The sequence below is a fragment of the Nyctereutes procyonoides genome, unplaced genomic scaffold, assembly GCF_905146905.1.
Source record: "Nyctereutes procyonoides isolate TBG_1078 unplaced genomic scaffold, NYPRO_anot_genome, whole genome shotgun sequence".
Classification (NCBI taxonomy): domain Eukaryota; kingdom Metazoa; phylum Chordata; class Mammalia; order Carnivora; family Canidae; genus Nyctereutes; species Nyctereutes procyonoides.
Genome location: NW_026575126.1, coordinates 67672643 through 67690258, shown reverse-complemented (window position 1 = coordinate 67690258; position 17616 = coordinate 67672643). Strand labels below are relative to the sequence as shown.

Here is a 17616-nt window from a genome sequence, read left to right as displayed (position 1 = left end):
GCCTCGGGCCTATAGTATCCTGAGATTTTCGGGTAGCCTGTCCCTCTGTTCTCTGGAGTCTGCTCACACAGTCCCCTTTAGGGTCCTTCCCTGGCCCCGGCCTGCATGCCACGGCCCATGTGCCCCGGAGCTACCCTGTCCTTGTTGAGTCCCCACTTCCCAGAAGAGCACCTGACAAGGTGCTGCCCAAGCAGCGGCATGTTCTGACTCACAGTGTCCTCCCTTCCATGTCCTTGCTTTGCTCTTGAAGTGCCTCTTGCTCAGAAGCTGGATTCCCTGGGCTGACCCTTCAGGTCTCTCCTCTTTTTCTTTCATTTCCCATCTTTGCTTGGGAAATTTTTTCCCCTACTTCTAGGAGATCTCAACTTCCGGTGCTTGAGTGTGTTTTCTTAATGTGAACAAAAGTGGTGGTTCTGGACAGTCTATTTATTTATTTTTACTTCCCCATCTCTGAGGGTTTTTTTTTTTTCTCTTATTGAAGTATTGACACACGATGTAACATTAGTTTCGGGTGTACAACATAATGTTTTGTAAAAGTCTACATCTTATGCTCTGCTCACCACAAGCATGGCCACCACCTGTCACCATACAGTGAGTGCCACGGCACTACCACCGGCCATAACCCTGTGCTGTGTACCTTCTCTCCCTGGGACTTCCTTATTGCCGTGGTCGCCTGCTCCCCTGCTCCCCTTCACCCACCTGACCCCGCCCTTCACCCCTTACCCCTGGCAGCCATCAGTTAGTTCTCTGTCCTTATGGGTCTGTCTCTGCTTTTGTTTGTTTTGTTGTATTTTTTAGATTCCACATATAAATGAAATCATATGATATTTTGTTTCTCTGGCTTATTTCACTTAGCATATTGTCACAAGTGGCAAGATCTCACCCTTTTTTATGATTAACATTCCATCATGTATGTATACCACATGTTCTTTATCGTTCACCTGTCCGTGAACACTGAGGTTGCTTCCGGATCTTAGCTATTGTAAATAATGCTGCAGTAAGCATAGAGTGTATACAACTTTTTCAATTAGTGTTTTCATTCTCTTTGGGTAAATACCCAGTAGTGGAGTTAATGGATTACATGGTATTTCTATTTTTAATTTTTTGAGGAACCTTCATACTGCCGTTCACAGTGGCTGTACTGCTCTAGCATTTTAATTATTTTTTTAAAGATTTTATTTATTTATTCATGAGAGACACAGAGAGAGAGGCAGAGACATAGGCAGAGGGAGAAGCAGGCTCCATGCAGGCAGCCCAACATGGGGCTCGATACCAGGTCTCCAAGATCACGTCCTGGGCTGAGGGTGGCGCTGAACCGCTGAGCCACCTGGGCTGCCCTGCTGTAGCATTTAAAAAATCTTTTTATGTTGTCATAACATACTCATTTATTGATTCCATGGTAACAAAATAAAAATTGAGGGATCCCTGGGTGGCGCAGTGGTTTGGCGCCTGCCTTTGGCCCAGGGCGCGATCCTGGAGACCCGGGATCGAATCCCACGTCGGGCTCCCGGTGCATGGAGCCTGCTTCTCCCTCTGCCTATGTCTCTGCCTCTCTCTCTCTCTCTCTCTCTCTGTGACTATCATAAATAAATAAAAATTTAAAAAAATTAAAAAAAAAACAAAAAAACAAAATATAAATTGAGAAGTTCTTATCCATCATCTATGAGTCTTCACATGACTGAATCTTCTTAACACCCCTGTCATTTGTATGAGAATTGTGTTTACTCATTAACCATTAAATGTTGAGACTCTACGTGTACTAGGGATACCACAGTGAGCAAAGTAACATGATTTCTGCCCCTCCAAAGTCCCGGGTCTGATGAGGTACAGACATTAATGAAAGAATTACACAAATAATTATGAAATCTCTGGTAGCTGCTACAGAGGAGGCCCGTGCTCCTCCTGTAAGGATGTGTCTTGGGAAGTCAGGGGGTAGGACAGCCTCACATGCCCACGATTTAGAAAACACAAGCCAACTCTCAGCCCTACAGCAGTTGCCCCAAGAAAAATTATGTTCTGAAAAGCATTATAGGTGGTCAGGTGGTCTCATTTGGTTTCTGGGTAGAGCTGGTATTTTCTTCAGCAGCCAAAGAAAAGAATTAAAAAGCAAGAAGTCACAATCTGGCCTTCAGGCCCAGATGGAATGATTCCTCCACCTTCGTCCCACTGACTGTCTCTGCCCTTCTCCCACCCTCCGGCCAAATCCACCTGGGATGACAGATGCAGAAAGGCATGCGTTTGCCCAACAGTGCGCTCACCTCCGCACCAACTCTCCATGGGAAACATTTTTCCTTTCAAGACTATCCTTAGATTATTTCTTGAACTTCTCGATCTTGATTCTAGGAACCATCTTTCTTTTGGCAAATGTAACTTCTGTTTGCCCTCAATAGCACAAATTCTGTCTCTGGGCAAGAGGATTAGGGGGGCAGAAAGAGAATCTCCCTAGACATTCCTATTTGCCCCAATAATTGAAATTAGACTACTTGCATTCCCTCTTCTATGCTATTTCCTTTATAGTCTCAGAAATTCAGTATCCTGAACTGTTCCAACCTACCATCATTCCTTTGCATGGCTGGTATTATATATATTGTCAGGAATAGCTTGGTTTAGTTTGGTAGGAGTTCTCTTCTTTCTACGTGTCCTATTTTTATTAAGTCTTCCGCATGGGGAGAAGTCTTTGTGGAGCAGCTTTGGCTGACACGGTGCTCTAGCAAAAAGAGCTGTGAGTTCTGCCCTTTTCCTGCCTCCAGTTGGGTCTTGTATTGTTTCAGGCCTGGGGTCCTTCCTCTGTGTACTGTAGGGAAGCAGACCCCCTACAGAGAGCTATAGAGAGATATACATCCCACACATGGTGTGTTCTCATCATCTGGTCGATGAGAATCCGTTTACGCTCACTTCCCCAGTGTTTGGTTCTGAACCATTTCCTGTATCATTAAAAAACCATTTGCCTGTATGGTCAGCTTTCCCCTTGCCACTTCCTTAGCATACCTAATATGCCTCCCTACCTCGTGCGTGACTCGGTCAGAATGTTTGCTTGTATTTTAATCACTTCCTGTCTAGACAGTTGCAGGTCCTTGGCTTCTGAAAATGATTCTTCTCAAACTCAAACTCTAAAACGCAGGGATGAGTCCAGGTCTTATAGTTGGGAAATTCTGCCTTTCCTAATAAAGGATTTTTTTTTGACATTTAGGGTCTCCTTGCTTCTGGCACTTCCTTTCCATTCTTTTGAGCTTGATACATAATTTTGTTGTGGTCTGATCCTTTTTGTGAGTATCCTCACAGTTTTCTTGGATTATTTGCATGTGTGCTTGTCCTTTCATAATCTCTCTCAGTTCCATGCCTTTTCTATTTGACAGAGTAAGAAATTCCAGAATAAAACTTGAGTAGAAAGAAGAGGCTCTTTGTAGAAGTGGTACAGGTGCTTGTGTAAGGTTCTCCCCATACCTGGGCTTGTCACAGCTAACCATAGCACTGAATCATACAGGTTCTATTGAGAGGCTTGTGTTGTTTCTGATTTGGGGCTTTTTTTTTCCTTTTGAAATATTTTATTTATTTATTCATGAGAGACACACAGAGAGAGGCAGAGACACAGGCAGAGGGAGAAGTGGGCTCCATGCAGGAAGCCCAATGTGGGGACTTGATCCTGGGTCTCCAGGATCATGCCCTGGGCTGAAGGCAGGCGCCAAACCTCTGAGCCACCCAGGGGTCCCTGATTTGTTTTTTTTTTTTTTAACAATGAAATGATTGGAATATATAGGAATTCTGAAAATAATTTCTTCTTATATATTCCATCCAAATTTTAGAACTCTTAGAATTAATCTTATTAAGTATTAAACTTTTTTCTTTTTTTTTTTTTAATATTTTTTTTTAATTTTTCTTTATTTATGATACGCACACAGTGAGAGAGAGAGAGAGGCAGAGACACAGGCAGAGGGAGAAGCAGGCTCCATGCACCGGGAGCCCGACGTGGGATTCGATCCCGGGTCTCCAGGATTGCGTCCTGGGCCAAAGGCAGGCGCCAAACCACTGCGCCACCCAGGGATCCCCAGTATTAAACTTTTTTATTAAATTACAAAAAGTAATGAATGTTGTGGTACCTGGGTGGCTCAGTCAGTTGAGTGACTCTTGATTTCGGTTCAGGTCATGATCTCAGGGTCATGAGATCGAGCCCCGAGTCAGGCACCATGCCAGGCGTGGAGCCTACTTAGGATTCTCTCTCTACCTCTGCCCCTTCCTTGCTCGCATGCGCACTTTCTCTTTCTTGCAAAAAAAAAAAAAGTCATAAATTTTTATGGCAAAAAGATAGAATTTGACAAGATAGAAGATTATGAAGGGCAAAAGTCATTCTTATTCCCTATCTCCCCAGACTCTGAAATATCTTCTCCTCACTTAAGTGTTAGAAACATGTTAAAGGGGATCCCTGGGTGGCGCAGCGGTTTGGTGCCTGCCTTTGACCCAGGGCGCGATCCTGGCGACCCGGGATCGAATCCCACGTCGGGCTCCTGATGCATGGAGCCTGCTTCTCCCTCTGCCTGTGTCTGCTCTCTGCCTCTCTCTCTCTCTCTCTCTCTGTGACTATCATAAAAAAAAAACAACAACAACAAAACATGTTAAAGTTGGAAATTTAAAAAATATCTAGGGATCCCTGGGTGGCGCAGCGGTTTGGCGCCTGCCTTTGGCCCAGGGCGCGATCCTGGCGACCCGGGATCGAATCCCACATCGGGCTCCCGGTACATGGAGCCTGCTTCTCCCTCTGCCTGTGTCTCTGCTCTCTCTCTCTCTCTCTCTCTCTCTCTCTCTCTGACTATCATAAATAAATAAAAATTAAAAAAAATATCTAGAAAGAACCAAAAGAAAAATGAAAGTGTCGCAGACTGCTAATTCTCAGGTTAACTACTGTCAACGTATCAGTGTAAATCCTCCTTTTTCTCTTTGCTCCACGGATAGTTTTTTCCTGTTGTGTGTACATGTGTGTGCATGCACACTCTTTTTAAATAAAAGTAGGATCTTAGTTCTTATTGTACTTTTGTCCATCATTACCACATCATGAACATCATCACCTGAGATGTGGATCTTTGCACAGTAGCAAAGAAAACTCCAGCTGAGGTGCAGGAAAGCTGACAAGATAAGTGTCGAGAACATTGCTTGCAAGAGGCGGTCCCGATTCTGGTCCATCTGGTTCATCAGCTTCAGAACCATCGGGGTTTGGGCCATAAAAGCCATCTGTCATTCAGTCAGAAGTGAGTTATTACTTCCCAATCAATCTGTGCAAGTCACTTTCTCTCAGAGCCGGACATCTCTCCAGTGTGGCCTTCCAGGGCACAGGCAATGAGTCTTTTGGGTAAGACATAAGATTAGACATTTCACACGTATAAAATGGCTTTCATTGTTATTGTTCCTAGGGAGTGGCTTTATTTATTATGCCACGAAATGTTGAATCCGTATTATGGACTCTTCCAATATTCTACGGACAACATTTACATGTTGCAAATCAACCCGGATTCTTCAATCAATCCCGTAAGTATTCATGCTTATAAAGAGGGAGTGAATTGGAAAATTTTTGTTTTTTTCACGAAGTGAAAATGAGCTGCTCAGAATGCTCAGAGCCCTTTAATCACCAATTGGGGGAACTGAGGTAGGACTGTGTTTGTTGACCGTGTCATTCTGAGACGTGGGCTACATAGTCGGTCCTCCTCCCAATCAAAATGGGAACTTCCCCAACTGGCCTTTTGGGCCATCAGTGCTGATAGTCTTAGCTGCTTGCTTGAGAGGAGGCTGTAAGTGTGGAGTGTTTGCATGACCAGCCCAGGGTTGGGCAGCAGGTGTTTGGGGGCTGTCCTGTGGGGCGGGGCCCGTGGTCACCGCTGCCCGAGGCCAAGGCCCCTGAGGCAAAGCCTGGGACCAGCTCTACACTACAGTCATTCAGGTGTGACAGAGTTCTTTACCAAAATGGAAATGAGGTTTTGAAGAATTCTGATTATAATTCCGATGGAAAGCAGAGATGTGTGTTTTCCTGTGAAAAACCAGAGCAGCTCTAGTTTTAGAATGGTCCTCTTACACTTATTTTCCTCTCTGTTCCTTTTTTGCTGTTTCTTCTTCTTTGGATTTTTTTCTCTTCCACTTTCTCTAGGGACTCGGGGAGGGATGGTAGAGGAAGGAGGGGATTTGCCATCTGCTTGCTTTCTCTGGTGCAGCAGGGAGACGCGAGGCCAGCTTCCTAGGCACCTTGCACTTTGGAGGACCTGTGCTTGGTTTCATTCCCTGCAGTTGCTGTGTTGAAATCCTTAACAACTTGGGAGTAAGGGGCCCTGCATTATCCTTTCACACAGAGTGCCGCCAGTGACGTAGCAGTCCTGAGCAGGTGTCTGGATTAAGGGCATGTAACATGTTCAGATGATCTGTGCAGAAGATGTGCTCCAAGTTTTGACCACCTAACCTGCTCTCTTTCCTATGTCTGAGAGCACAACCTGTGAGGGATGGAGTCAGGGCCTGGCTGCAATGAGACAGTTTTCCCAAGAAGCTTGGAGGCAGCACATGGTCTCTCCACTCTGGCTTGGCCTTTTTCTAATGACTTCGTGTTCTCTGGTGCCCCCTACAGGACCACCTGTCTTATTTCCATTTTGTGGGCCGGATCATGGGTCTCGCTGTGTTCCACGGGCACTACATAAACGGGGGCTTCACAGTTCCCTTCTATAAGCAGCTCCTGGGGAAGCCCATCCAGCTCTCGGATTTGGAGTCGGTGGACCCAGAATTACACAAGAGCTTAGTGTGGATTCTGTAAGTACAGCCTCACCGTTCAGTTCATGGAACATTCGTGCATAGCCACCCATCTTGTGTGCCAGACTATCATTCTGTATGCGTGTGTGCATGTGAATGCTTTTGAGGGGTGGGTGTGAAGTTGGTGCAGAGAAATAAACACTGATTTACAACCAGAAACATAAAAGAAGATTTAACAAGAAATACTCTGTTGACTGGCTTTTTTCATGATGTTTGGCCAGTTTCACTTCATAGGCTCATTTCTTTTGCTGTTTCCTCACATTATTCAGGTCTGATCACAATTAGGCCCCAGGCCTGAGAGGTGGGTGGGTGGTTTGCTTTTGACTCTCTAGGGGGGCTCTGGTTAGCAGGTAGAGGGAAAGTATCAAAAACAAAATTAGCGTCAAAGTATCTTATGTCAAAGTATTTGCTACAAGAAAAGTATCAAGAGAAATTATATTCAGTCACCTTTGTTTTAGAATTATCGTGGGCGGTCCGGATGGCTCAGTGGTTTAGCATCTGCCTTCAGCCCAGGGCGTGATCCTGGAGACCCGGGATCGAGTCCCATGTCAGGCTCCCTGCATGGAGCCTGCTTCTCCCTCTGCCTCTCTCTCTCAGTGTCTTTCATTAATAAATAAATAAAATCTTTAAAAAATAAAAATAATTTTAAAAATTTAAAAGAATTATCCTAACATACCCTTGGAAGCAGTGGGCCCAGTTGCATGGTGAGCAGCGTGTCACAGGTCCTCATACGTGAACTGATCCCACAGCAGCGGGAGATCCAGGCTCTGGCAGAGGGAGAGTCTCATCCTGCACTCTGTCTGCCTCACTTCACATGGCCCTACTGGAAATGGGTAGTCTGTGAGGGGTAGGGAGATATTTCCCTCTGTTTCGAGAAGTGTGGCAGGCGGAGGAGCCCATCGAGACTCTCACGTGCTACTTTGTGTGAGGGGCTGCCTTAAAGGGGCGGGAGGACAGTATCATCTGAGTGCATCTCCCTGCAGGTTGCTTTCCCATTGACTCGGCTCTTCATGCATCCCTCTCTTCTGTTTATAGATCTGTTTACAAAGCAGTCAGGTCACTGTGTCTCGTAAAATCACAGGATGACAGAGCCACTGTCACCTTCCTGTGAACGAGGGGAGCCAAGTGTCAAGGGCACATCATGGAACCATGGTCCCCTGGCACCTCCCGCTCCAAGTGTCCCTGGCCTGTCCCAGGCCCTGTGTCTGCCCAAGGCTCCTCACCTTTCCCCACTCAGCTCTGGGGGTAGCGGTCAGTAAATGCCATCAGTCCGTCCATCCATCTCCCGGACTGTTCCAGCTCCTGTTCTGTTCACAGCTGTATTGTGGCCATGGTCTGACATCCGTCTTCTTTCCTAACTTCCACAGAGAGAATGATATCACCCCCGTGCTAGACCACACTTTCTGTGTGGAACACAATGCTTTCGGGAGGATTCTTCAGCATGAACTAAAACCCAATGGCCGAAATGTTCCTGTCACAGAGGAGAACAAGAAAGAATATGTCCGGTAATGTTCCAGGGAACCGTGGTGGCTGCCCATGGGGACGTGCAGATGCCTGGGACCATCCTGGGTTCACATTTAGATTGCCAAAGTTCCTTTGCTGTTTGAGGCTTACTCATCCTGGCCAGCACTTTTGACCAGAATCACAGTCATAGAGCAGTCGGGTTCAGCAGCGGGGCTCTGTGCAGAGGAGCCCCAATCCCACCAGGGCTGACCTGGTGAAGGGAGACTAATGAGCCCAGAACCCAGGTGGTGGAAGGGATGGCAGGTGGCCTTCCGATCTGGGGGTGAAGGTGGTGGGCGCAGGAGAGACTTGGAGCCTATTAGTTTCCTTGAGAGCAGTCTCCAGGAAGTCTGCTTCACTGTGGTCTGTTTTCCTTCCCACCTCTGATGGCAAATAAATGACTAGTCATTTACACTAGAAATCTGGAAGCATATGGGCTTGTCGGTGTGCTTAGGCTGCCAGACTGGCGTGTGGCTCTCACGGTGTCTCGTGTTTTATTTTCAAATCTACTTTTCAGTTATGCCACTTGCTGTGACAGGTCAGGTTAATTCCTACTGCTGTCTTTAGCAAAGCACCAGAATATGTCAGGGCCTGTGCTGACTTATTTTTAACCTGGTACTTCCAGCTGGTGGGGGTTTGGTGCCCCCCAGGGGAGGCCTGGTGGGCAAGGCATTAGCTTCAGCAGGTGATGTCAGAACCTATTGTGAGGAAAAAGTCTTTCCCGTGAACTATTTGCTATTGGCTTTAACTTGTGAATTTGTCTTCCAGGTTGTATGTGAATTGGAGGTTCATGAGGGGGATCGAAGCCCAGTTCCTCGCTCTACAGAAAGGGTTTAACGAACTTATTCCTCAACACTTACTGAAGCCTTTTGACCAGAAGGAACTAGAGGTATGTGCTCAGCGGGACGAGCCAAGTTAGCAGTAGAGGTCTCAGATGCCTTGTCTGACAGTGTGGCTCGCCTGCTCCCCAGCAAGGCTGGGGTTTGTCAGGGTTCCAGAAGAACAGAGCTAGAGCCAGTGGGAGTCGAGGGTGTCTGAGCCTGTTTATGTCCAGGCCGAGGGGCTGTCTGCTTGGCGGCAGTGAGTCTAGATCCTTCTCTGGATGTTGTGTGGGGCGTTCTGTGTCTTATATTTTTTAGGAGCTCTAGCCCTGGAAGTTCCTAAACCCCCTCCTGTGTATCCACCTCAGAGGGAAGAAATTATCTGCTCTCACCAGATTCTCCCACGACGTCAGCTTTCTGTTTTGGCTCTTGCTATTATTAGACTCAGAACAAAGTGTTACTGTCTTCTCTAATCACACTTCATGTGCTCGAACATAGTGGTTCATTCATCTCTAATCCACCTCCAATGCCAAATGGCTCAGGGCTCTGAAATCCTTCTGTCTTTCTGTCCCTGGTGAGGTGTCACCCGCGGCAGGCAGCAGCTCTGAGCGCCCTCCTTCCCCCAATGCAAAAACACATACGCAGCTCCTGGTGTGGTCCCTCTGCTCCAGATCTTGAGCTCCACCTGTCACGGCCCCTGAGCCCCCCCCCCCCAGATGTGGCCCTTTTTTACACTTGGCCCCTTTGGTCTTGCCAGTTGGTTCTCTTGTACCAACTCCTCGTGGATGTGGCACAAAACGACAAATGTGGACTTGGTTGTTAGAACAGGAGCATGTGCCACAGGCCAGGGGTTGCAAAGTGGCGCGAGGTGGCCATGAGTTGGAGGTACTGGGCTGCGGGCATCCTGCTGCACTCTCTGCTTGCCCAAGTCTGGAGCTAGTCTGTTCAGACACTGTAAATCACCTCCTTTCACGTCCTGGGCATGGGAGGTGTGTCGGGAGGGACCCTTGTTTGGACATTTGAGAAGTAACCTGCCTCTGAACACCTTCACAGCTCATCATAGGCGGCCTGGATAAAATAGATGTGAGCGACTGGAAGTCCAACACTCGGCTGAAGCACTGCGTGGCCGACAGCAACATCGTCAGGTGGTTCTGGCAGGCCGTGGAGACCTTCGATGAGGAGAGGAGGGCCAGGCTCCTGCAGTTCGTGACTGGGTCCACTCGGGTCCCTCTCCAGGGGTTCAAGGCTTTGCAAGGTGACTGACGTGGAGGCGGGGCTTCTGACCCCTTGTGTGTGTGTGTGTGTGTGTGTGCACGCGCTTGTGCACCCCACCCCCCCAACGCATGTCCCCTGCTAGGCTACAGCAGGAAGAGCTGGACCACCGTGGTGGGGTGCTTCTCCTGAAACATCTGCTAGGAAATGCTGTGGCCTGTGTTCCTTAACAAATGTTTAGCATCGCGGAGGTGCGCAGCTGGCAGAGAGGCTGCACTTGCTCCCTTGTAAAAGATGGTGGGCTCTAGTCGCCATTCTCCCTGGCGGCTCCACGGGTCAAGGCTGTATGATGTTTTGCCCAAGAAAATACCCATAAACACACAGGAGAGAGGCTCGGGAAAGCAAAGCCCAGCTCCCTGTTAAGCTCACCTTTCGCAGCATCCCTGGCCCAGTGGGCAAGTCTGCAGCCGCCGTGGTGGGTGCCGGCCAGCCAGGCACTTGTTCCAGGCTGAGTCGGGCAAGATCTGAGCAAGGAAGGGCCCTGGAGCCAGTGCCTCCCCTTTGCCCTATAGAATCGATTGGTAGAGGGAGGGTACAAAGAGCAACAAGGCTTTGGGGAAGAAATCAGCATTTTTAAAGTGCCACATGGATTCATTTCTGAGTCTTCTGATAGCAGCTCTCTGTGTGCAGCCCTGAGATGTGGGGGAGAGGCCTGGCCTGAGCATCAGGAGGTGGAGTCTTTTGTTGCCTTGTGGGTCATTAGTGCCCAGACCTCAGTTTCCTGCTCCGTGCAGATGCACTGCTTGATAGGCTCCACTGTGCGGTTTGGGTACCCAGCCTCTCTCTTGTCTCTTCCGACTGTGATCAAAATAATCTGATGTCCAGAGTTTTGATAACCCTGAGAGTGGAGGGAAAAAGGTGAAGAATGATAGTGTACTAAAACTTAGTAAATGGAATTCTGCATGTTACTAGTGACAGCAGATACACTGCACGTGTAGGATGTTCCCTGTAGACTCTTCTGTGTTTCAAGGACTTCTTTGACAGAAGTCACTTCCATCCCCTTGGGCTTTTGTCCTCGCTGTTTGTCTCTTTTCTTTTCCCATCGTTTCTCTGCCTGCAGAGATTTCCTGACCCTGTATCCTGCTTTTATTATAACTCTGCTATCCTCTGCCAGTAGCAGGCCTGCTTGCTAAAGAATTGTTCAAAAAAAGGAAAAACATAACTAGTGGTTGAAGGATTTTACCCTTCAAATATGCCCACCTGAGTGGGTTCCTGGCCAGGGTACCTGGGGAACGCTCAGCAGTCTGCTCTGTCCTTGAGCTTTTCTAGAATGTCTGAGACAGGTCACAGGATGGCCATGGTCAGCATAGCCGAAAGCAGGCTGAGGTCATGCTGCAGTGTGAAGGCCGTGACCCTCTGGCAAGACGGGCAGCCCAGGCATGGGCTGGGGGTGTGGTTGGCAGTGGGGCCCGGGCCCTGCCTTTGAAGTGCATTAACTAGAATGTTTTCTTGTAAGGTTCTACAGGCGCTGCAGGGCCCCGGCTCTTCACCATCCACCTGATCGATGCCAACACAGACAACCTTCCAAAGGCCCACACCTGGTAAGGACCGGGATCCTATCCCCATGGAGTGCCACCCTTTGTGTGACTCTTCTAAGCTCTTTTCTTTTATGTAGCACTCTGTGTCCTTTATCAGCATCCCAGAACAACTGGCTGTGGCCCTGGTGTCAAATGGAACGAGCAGCCAGCAGTGTGTCACATGAGGCTTATCGGAAGTCTTTCATGAAGCCAGTTTTGTTGTATTGGCTGGCACTCCAGCAGCTCAGGTCTTGTCCTCACTGGGTCTTGTGTGAGCACACCTGTCCCTCTCAGTAGGAAAACTAGTTTTCATTTAAAATTTATTTATTTATTTTTTTTTGAGAGAGGACACGTATGTGTGAGTGGTAGGGAGGGGCAGAGGGAGAGGGAGAGTCCTAAGCAGGCTCCAGGACACTCAGTATGACCCAGCGCTCCATCTCATGGACCTGAGATTGTGACCTGAGCTGAAATCAAGAGTCAGATGCTCAACTGACTGAGCCACCTGGGTGCCCCGAAAAATGTAGTATTTTATATTTTATAAAAGGCTTATTTTTTTTTAAAAGATTTTATTCATGAGAGACACACACACACAGAGAGAGAGAGAGAGATACAGGCAGAGGAAGAAGGAGACTCCCTTCAGGAGAGCCCGATAATGGGACTCCATCCCAGGACCCCAGGATCATGACCTGAGCCAAAGGCAGATGTTCAACCACTGAGCAACCCAGGCCTCCCAAGACTTAAATATTTTAGAGAGAGAGGATATGAGGGAGGGGCAGAGTGAGAGGGAGAGAGGAACCCAGGCGGACTCTGCACTGATCTCAGAGTCAGACCTGGGGCTTGGCCCCGTGACCCTGGGATCAGGACCAGGGCCAAAACCATGAGTCACATGCTTAACCGACTGCACCACCCAGGTCCCCAAATCTGTAGTTTCTAATTTGGAGTTACCAGTCTTCACTTCCTGGGGCTCCGTTTCCTTTCTCAGAACTTAGTCCATGATGGATGCATGTTGTATATTGAAAAATGTTTCTTCCCTAAATTTTAACTTAAATAATATCTATAGCAGGTTATTTCCTTTGTGGTTTAAAAATCAAGTTACTTCCATACAGTTTGCCTCAGAAACTGTGTATTGAAAAGACTAGTGGTTCTAGTTCAGGAGAGCCAGCTCCTGGTCACCAGGATGCATCAGGGTGTAACAGAAGGTTCCTGATTGGGAACCTCAGGGCGTGGGTTCCGATGTCTGCGCCATCCCAAGGCCATGGCGAGGCTACAGCGCCCTGCCCAGCAAGGCCAACAGTGCCGTGTTGATGCCCGGCAGCTGCTGTGCTCCATGTAAGGCTCTGTCCGTTCATAGTTCTGTGCCTCGAGGGAACCAGATGTGAGGAGTGTCCTCTGACGCTTGAGTTTACAAAAAGACTCACCGCCATTCAGCCTAAATCTTTCTTGAGCGAAACCATCCTTAATTGCTTAACCCCTTGTAATTTAGTAAGCTACTACATGGCCTCTCGGTCTGAATTCTGTATTTTTTTATTCGTTAGGAGAGAATATCCTTCTTAAGGGTGTTCTTTTTTCCTTTTTCTTAAAAACAGCATTAGAAATGAATTTCCCCAGGGAAATGCTGGTTCATCATTTGTTTCATTTCAGTGTCAGAGATTTGACATTTCATTAGTTTTGAGATAGAGCTTGTTTTTGCAAGAAGTATTCCAGGCTGGCCCATCTGGTCTCAGATCAAGTCACGGAGGATTAGATAGACATGCAGGAGATTGTTAGTGGTGATCTGACCGCGGCTGGTCTGGTTTACAGTGGTCTCCCAAGCTGGTATTCCTGGTGCTGAGCAATAACTCCTCCCGAAGACAACAAACAAAACGAGCTGAGCGCTTTGTCCTAATAGAACCAAGAAATAGTAACTGGTTTCATTTTGGTTTTAAAGATCTTAGAAGCTGTTTTGCTGTGTGTTCAATGAAAAATCTTGACTTTCAAAGCAGAAGGACCAGGGAGAAGTGGAAAACTTGCCTCTACCTCCTTATCCCAATGAGGCGATGAGCTGCTTTCCCCTTCCCTTGGCTCCATCCCTCCTCCGTGCACGCACACACACACTCTGCTAGCTCAGGGCCACGAAGGCACTGCCCCTGCCTGTCCTGTCCTTGAAGTAGGTTCTAGGTCTGGACCACCACCAGGAATGACTCTCCCTCTTTTGTCCTGTTCCAGCTTTAATCGGATTGACATTCCACCTTATGAATCATATGAGAAGCTCTATGAGAAGCTGCTGACAGCCGTGGAAGAGACTTGTGGGTTTGCTGTGGAGTGAAGAGCAACCAAAGGCAACAGATTCTAGCTCATGACCACCAGACCAAAAGCAAGCTTTCTGTGTGCCTCCTGCGAAGCTGGCTGAGGCCTGGGAACCCTAGATAACCGGAGGGAAAGGGTTGTCTCCCCTCCTTTTCGTTGGGGGGAGCAAGGGGGGTGGGGGGACTTTGGTTGGTGGCTTCCACCCGTATTTTCCTCCTTTATGACAGTACTCCCACCCCCTTCCATCACCCATCCAATAAAAGGCAGCCAGGTTTAGCATTTGGCTTCGGTCACACAGGATATTCTATGACTGTAACCCTATGGTGAGAGGCTCACTGCCCTGTGGTCTTTAGCGGAGGATCGACCCACAAGTTCTGGAACTGAGCTTGACTTACTGAGGGTTCGTAACTGGTAGCTCCACTAGCTGTGCTGTGTCCAAACAGTCCCGAGGCCCTTTGCAAGTTCAGCAGCTCACATTCCAATCACAGCCTAGCAATCTGCTCGGGGTAGCAGATTAATTTCTAACTGAAAAAAATAACCATATCTTCTGTCAGAATTCTACGGCAGGAAGCTTGCATCGAAAATGTGCTTCCCTTTGGAAAGATAAAGGAAACCAGGGCAGTTGCGCTGGAGACCCGGGGTATTTTTCAGGGTGTCCTGGCTGAAAAATGTGTTTTGCATCAAGAAGAATGATCTTTCTGTTAAGAGTCCCCTTTGCCATGTTATTGATCTAGTTCAAGATATTTTTCCAGTGAAAATGCCACATAACAGAGCTTATAAAAGAACAGACCACACCAGCCTCAGATCTGTGCAGCCTGTCCTGCCTGTATGTGGGCTGGGCACCCCCAACACTAACAAAGCACCGCATCACAGGAAGTTGCTACGAGCTGAACAAGAGAAGTCTGTTGTTCCAGCTGCTGGCTTGGTGTGCACTAGTCTAAAAGGGAGAGGGGGAGACGGATAACCTCAGTGACTTAGCTCCCCTCACCGAGTTGCTGTTCTGACAGTGGGGGAGGTTGGGGGGATGGTTCCACTCTGCTCATTCTGCTCATTCTCCAAGTGTCAGATGGCGACACTAGCAATCACTGCTCACTTCACTCGCCCAAACATCCTTCCCGTGCTGAGCGAGGCCAAAGTCAGCCCGGACCCTGAGTTTCTAACACCCCTTTCCAATGGGCACAAGCAGCTCAAGCAGTATTTTAACCGGGTGGTTTGATTGGAGACAAACTTCCATGAAGGGAAGCAGCAGTGGCAGCAGCAGCAAATTGTCCTGTTTGGTTTTTTGTTGTTGTTTTTGTTTTGGGGGGGGCCAGTGTGGGGTAATTCATTAGCACGACATTTCACTGTTGAAATTTTGCAGTTGGTTTTGGAGTTAAGCGTTGGGATCCAGCTGTAGGTCTGAGATGGGTCCAGAAGGACTTTTTTGGATGACTCTCAGTTACTGAAATCTCTGGACCATGGTGGGTTTGGAGGCATGCTTACCCTTCCTATTTCACTGTGGTTCTTCGGGTGCCCTGTGAGGAGCTCTGGGACCTCTTGGGGGAGAGACCCTCCTTTGGAATGAGGGGTTTGCCAGTTTGGTGGGCCACGGGTGCCGGCTGTGGGTGCCAGGAGCTGCGAGAGCACACTTCTGGGCTGCTCGTGGAGGTTCTAGGAGAGAGCGCGGAAGGAAAATTAAATCTATTCAGGAAGTCCAGGCCAACTTGTGGGCTTGGTCTTCCAGAAGCTCTGCCTTGCCCCCATTGGGCTTATCTTGTGTCTCGTTTACCATGATCCTTCTGAGGGCGTTCTAGAAGCTGGATCCCCCTTGTCTCTCTCGTCCTCCCTCGTAATCTTCCTCTGGAAGAGCGAGGAAATATCCACTACAGACCTTCCCCTAGATAGGCCTCCTCTCCAAGGTGAACCTCCACAGTGTGAGGAGGAGTCCTCCCCAGGGGAGCTGAGAGCACCCCCTACTGTGGTGGGAAGGACCTCTAGAGTCTTCTGTGGTGTTGGCCAAAATCTGTAGGGATTAGTGAGGAGACGAGGGTGTAGTAGGGTTTTTGTGTTTGGCTCCTTTAAGACGATCTTCCTGCTGTGGGGAGGATCAGGGCACAGTCCTTAGGCCAGCCCCGTGTTGCTCCCATGTGTCAGGTTCAGATGTCACCTCAGCGAGCGTTACCTGTCTTGTAAGGCCTGGGTCTTGGCTCTTCTTCTTACACTTGCACGTGGGCACCCTCATCAGCTGTGTGGTACAAAGGAGCCTGAAAGGGCAGAACCTTCCAGAGCCCTGGTTTACTCTTGCCAAACGGGCTTGTCAGTGGCATCACACTTCTAGAACCTTCACTATCAACAGTGGATTGAGCTACCCCAAGAGTAGCATGGCAGACAGTGGGTGAAAGCTCCTGATCGCTCCACTTTGGGTCTGTGCAGACCCCGTTCCCCACAAGCTCTCGTTCGCCAGCCTCCTCAGTAATCCCCATCCACCCACCCGTCCCCCCTCACCTCTTTGCCCAGATGCTTCAGGGGCCCAACTTCCAGGCTTGCCCTCACCAGCGGTCATCAGCCGACCCTCAGGGATGTAGCAAACCACCGCTCTGCCAGTGCTGTAGGTAGGAAAACCAGAGGGGCCATGTGGGGGCCGTGAGGACAGCTCTCTTCTGAGGGGGACGTCTGCCCCCCAGGTGGAGCGTGTTCCCTAAGCTTGCTCAGCTGCGCGGTCCCAATTCAGGTGAGGTGGTCCTCAAACCTGGGCTGTCAGGAATGGCCTTCCGCAGAGAAGACGCCCCGTCCCCCAGCCCCATGTGCAGCCAGGTGTGTGCCGCACGGCAGCCTTCCCAAAACATAGTATGAATTTTTAAAATTTGTTTATTTTTTGTTTCTCAACCACTTTATAATGTATTTTTTAATTTATTTTGTAACGTCTTGTTTTTAAGTATTGCTGCTATCCTTGTTATTCTTCCCACTGTTTTTATTGCTGATTTATTTTGTGAAAATTGTACACTAATGTTGTGTTTTATGTCAAAATCAAAAATATTTAAAGAAATACTAGTTCTATTTAATGTGGTTATGGAACCAGCTGGAAACACAAAACAAACAGTGATTGTACAGCAGGCTGGACCCGGGAGGTCAGATTCATTTTGTTACATATGCAATAAACTCACAACTTTACATTTTTTGGTGTCTGATATTTTGGTGTGGAAATGAGGTGGAGTTTGTTTTTTTGTTTGTTTTTTTTTTTTTTTTTTTAGTCCCACAAAAAAGAAAGGTGATGGTTAGACAAACTTGGAATGGAAAAGGAACAAACTTTAGAGTTGTAGGGCAGCCCGGGTGGCTCAGCGGTTTGGCGCCACCTTTAGCCTGGGGCGTGATCCTGGAGTCCCGGGATCCGGGAGTCCCACGTAGGGCTCCCTGCATGGAGACTGTCTCTGCCTCTCTCCTCTCTCTCCTCTCTCTCTCTC

The 17616-nt window shown here is 48.3% G+C and overlaps 1 protein-coding gene across 2 annotated transcripts in view; it reads left to right on the top strand.

Moving 5' to 3' along the window:
* Positions 1 to 17326, top strand: part of SMURF1 (SMAD specific E3 ubiquitin protein ligase 1) — a 109429-nt gene extending 92103 nt beyond the window's left edge. Inside the window, exons 12-18 of one of the 2 annotated variants that reach the window (XM_055340217.1) lie at positions 5403 to 5517; positions 6599 to 6777; positions 8145 to 8282; positions 9049 to 9169; positions 10155 to 10356; positions 11839 to 11914; positions 14096 to 17326. In XM_055340217.1, coding sequence (XP_055196192.1) covers positions 5403 to 5517; positions 6599 to 6777; positions 8145 to 8282; positions 9049 to 9169; positions 10155 to 10356; positions 11839 to 11914; positions 14096 to 14195 — 931 coding nt within the window. In that variant the 3' untranslated portion in view covers positions 14196 to 17326. Of the gene's footprint in view, positions 1 to 5402; positions 5518 to 6598; positions 6778 to 8144; positions 8283 to 9048; positions 9170 to 10154; positions 10357 to 11829; positions 11915 to 14095 lie in introns of both variants that reach the window. The other variant, XM_055340215.1, reaches the window with a different exon arrangement.
* Positions 17327 to 17616: the final 290 nt, after the last annotated feature.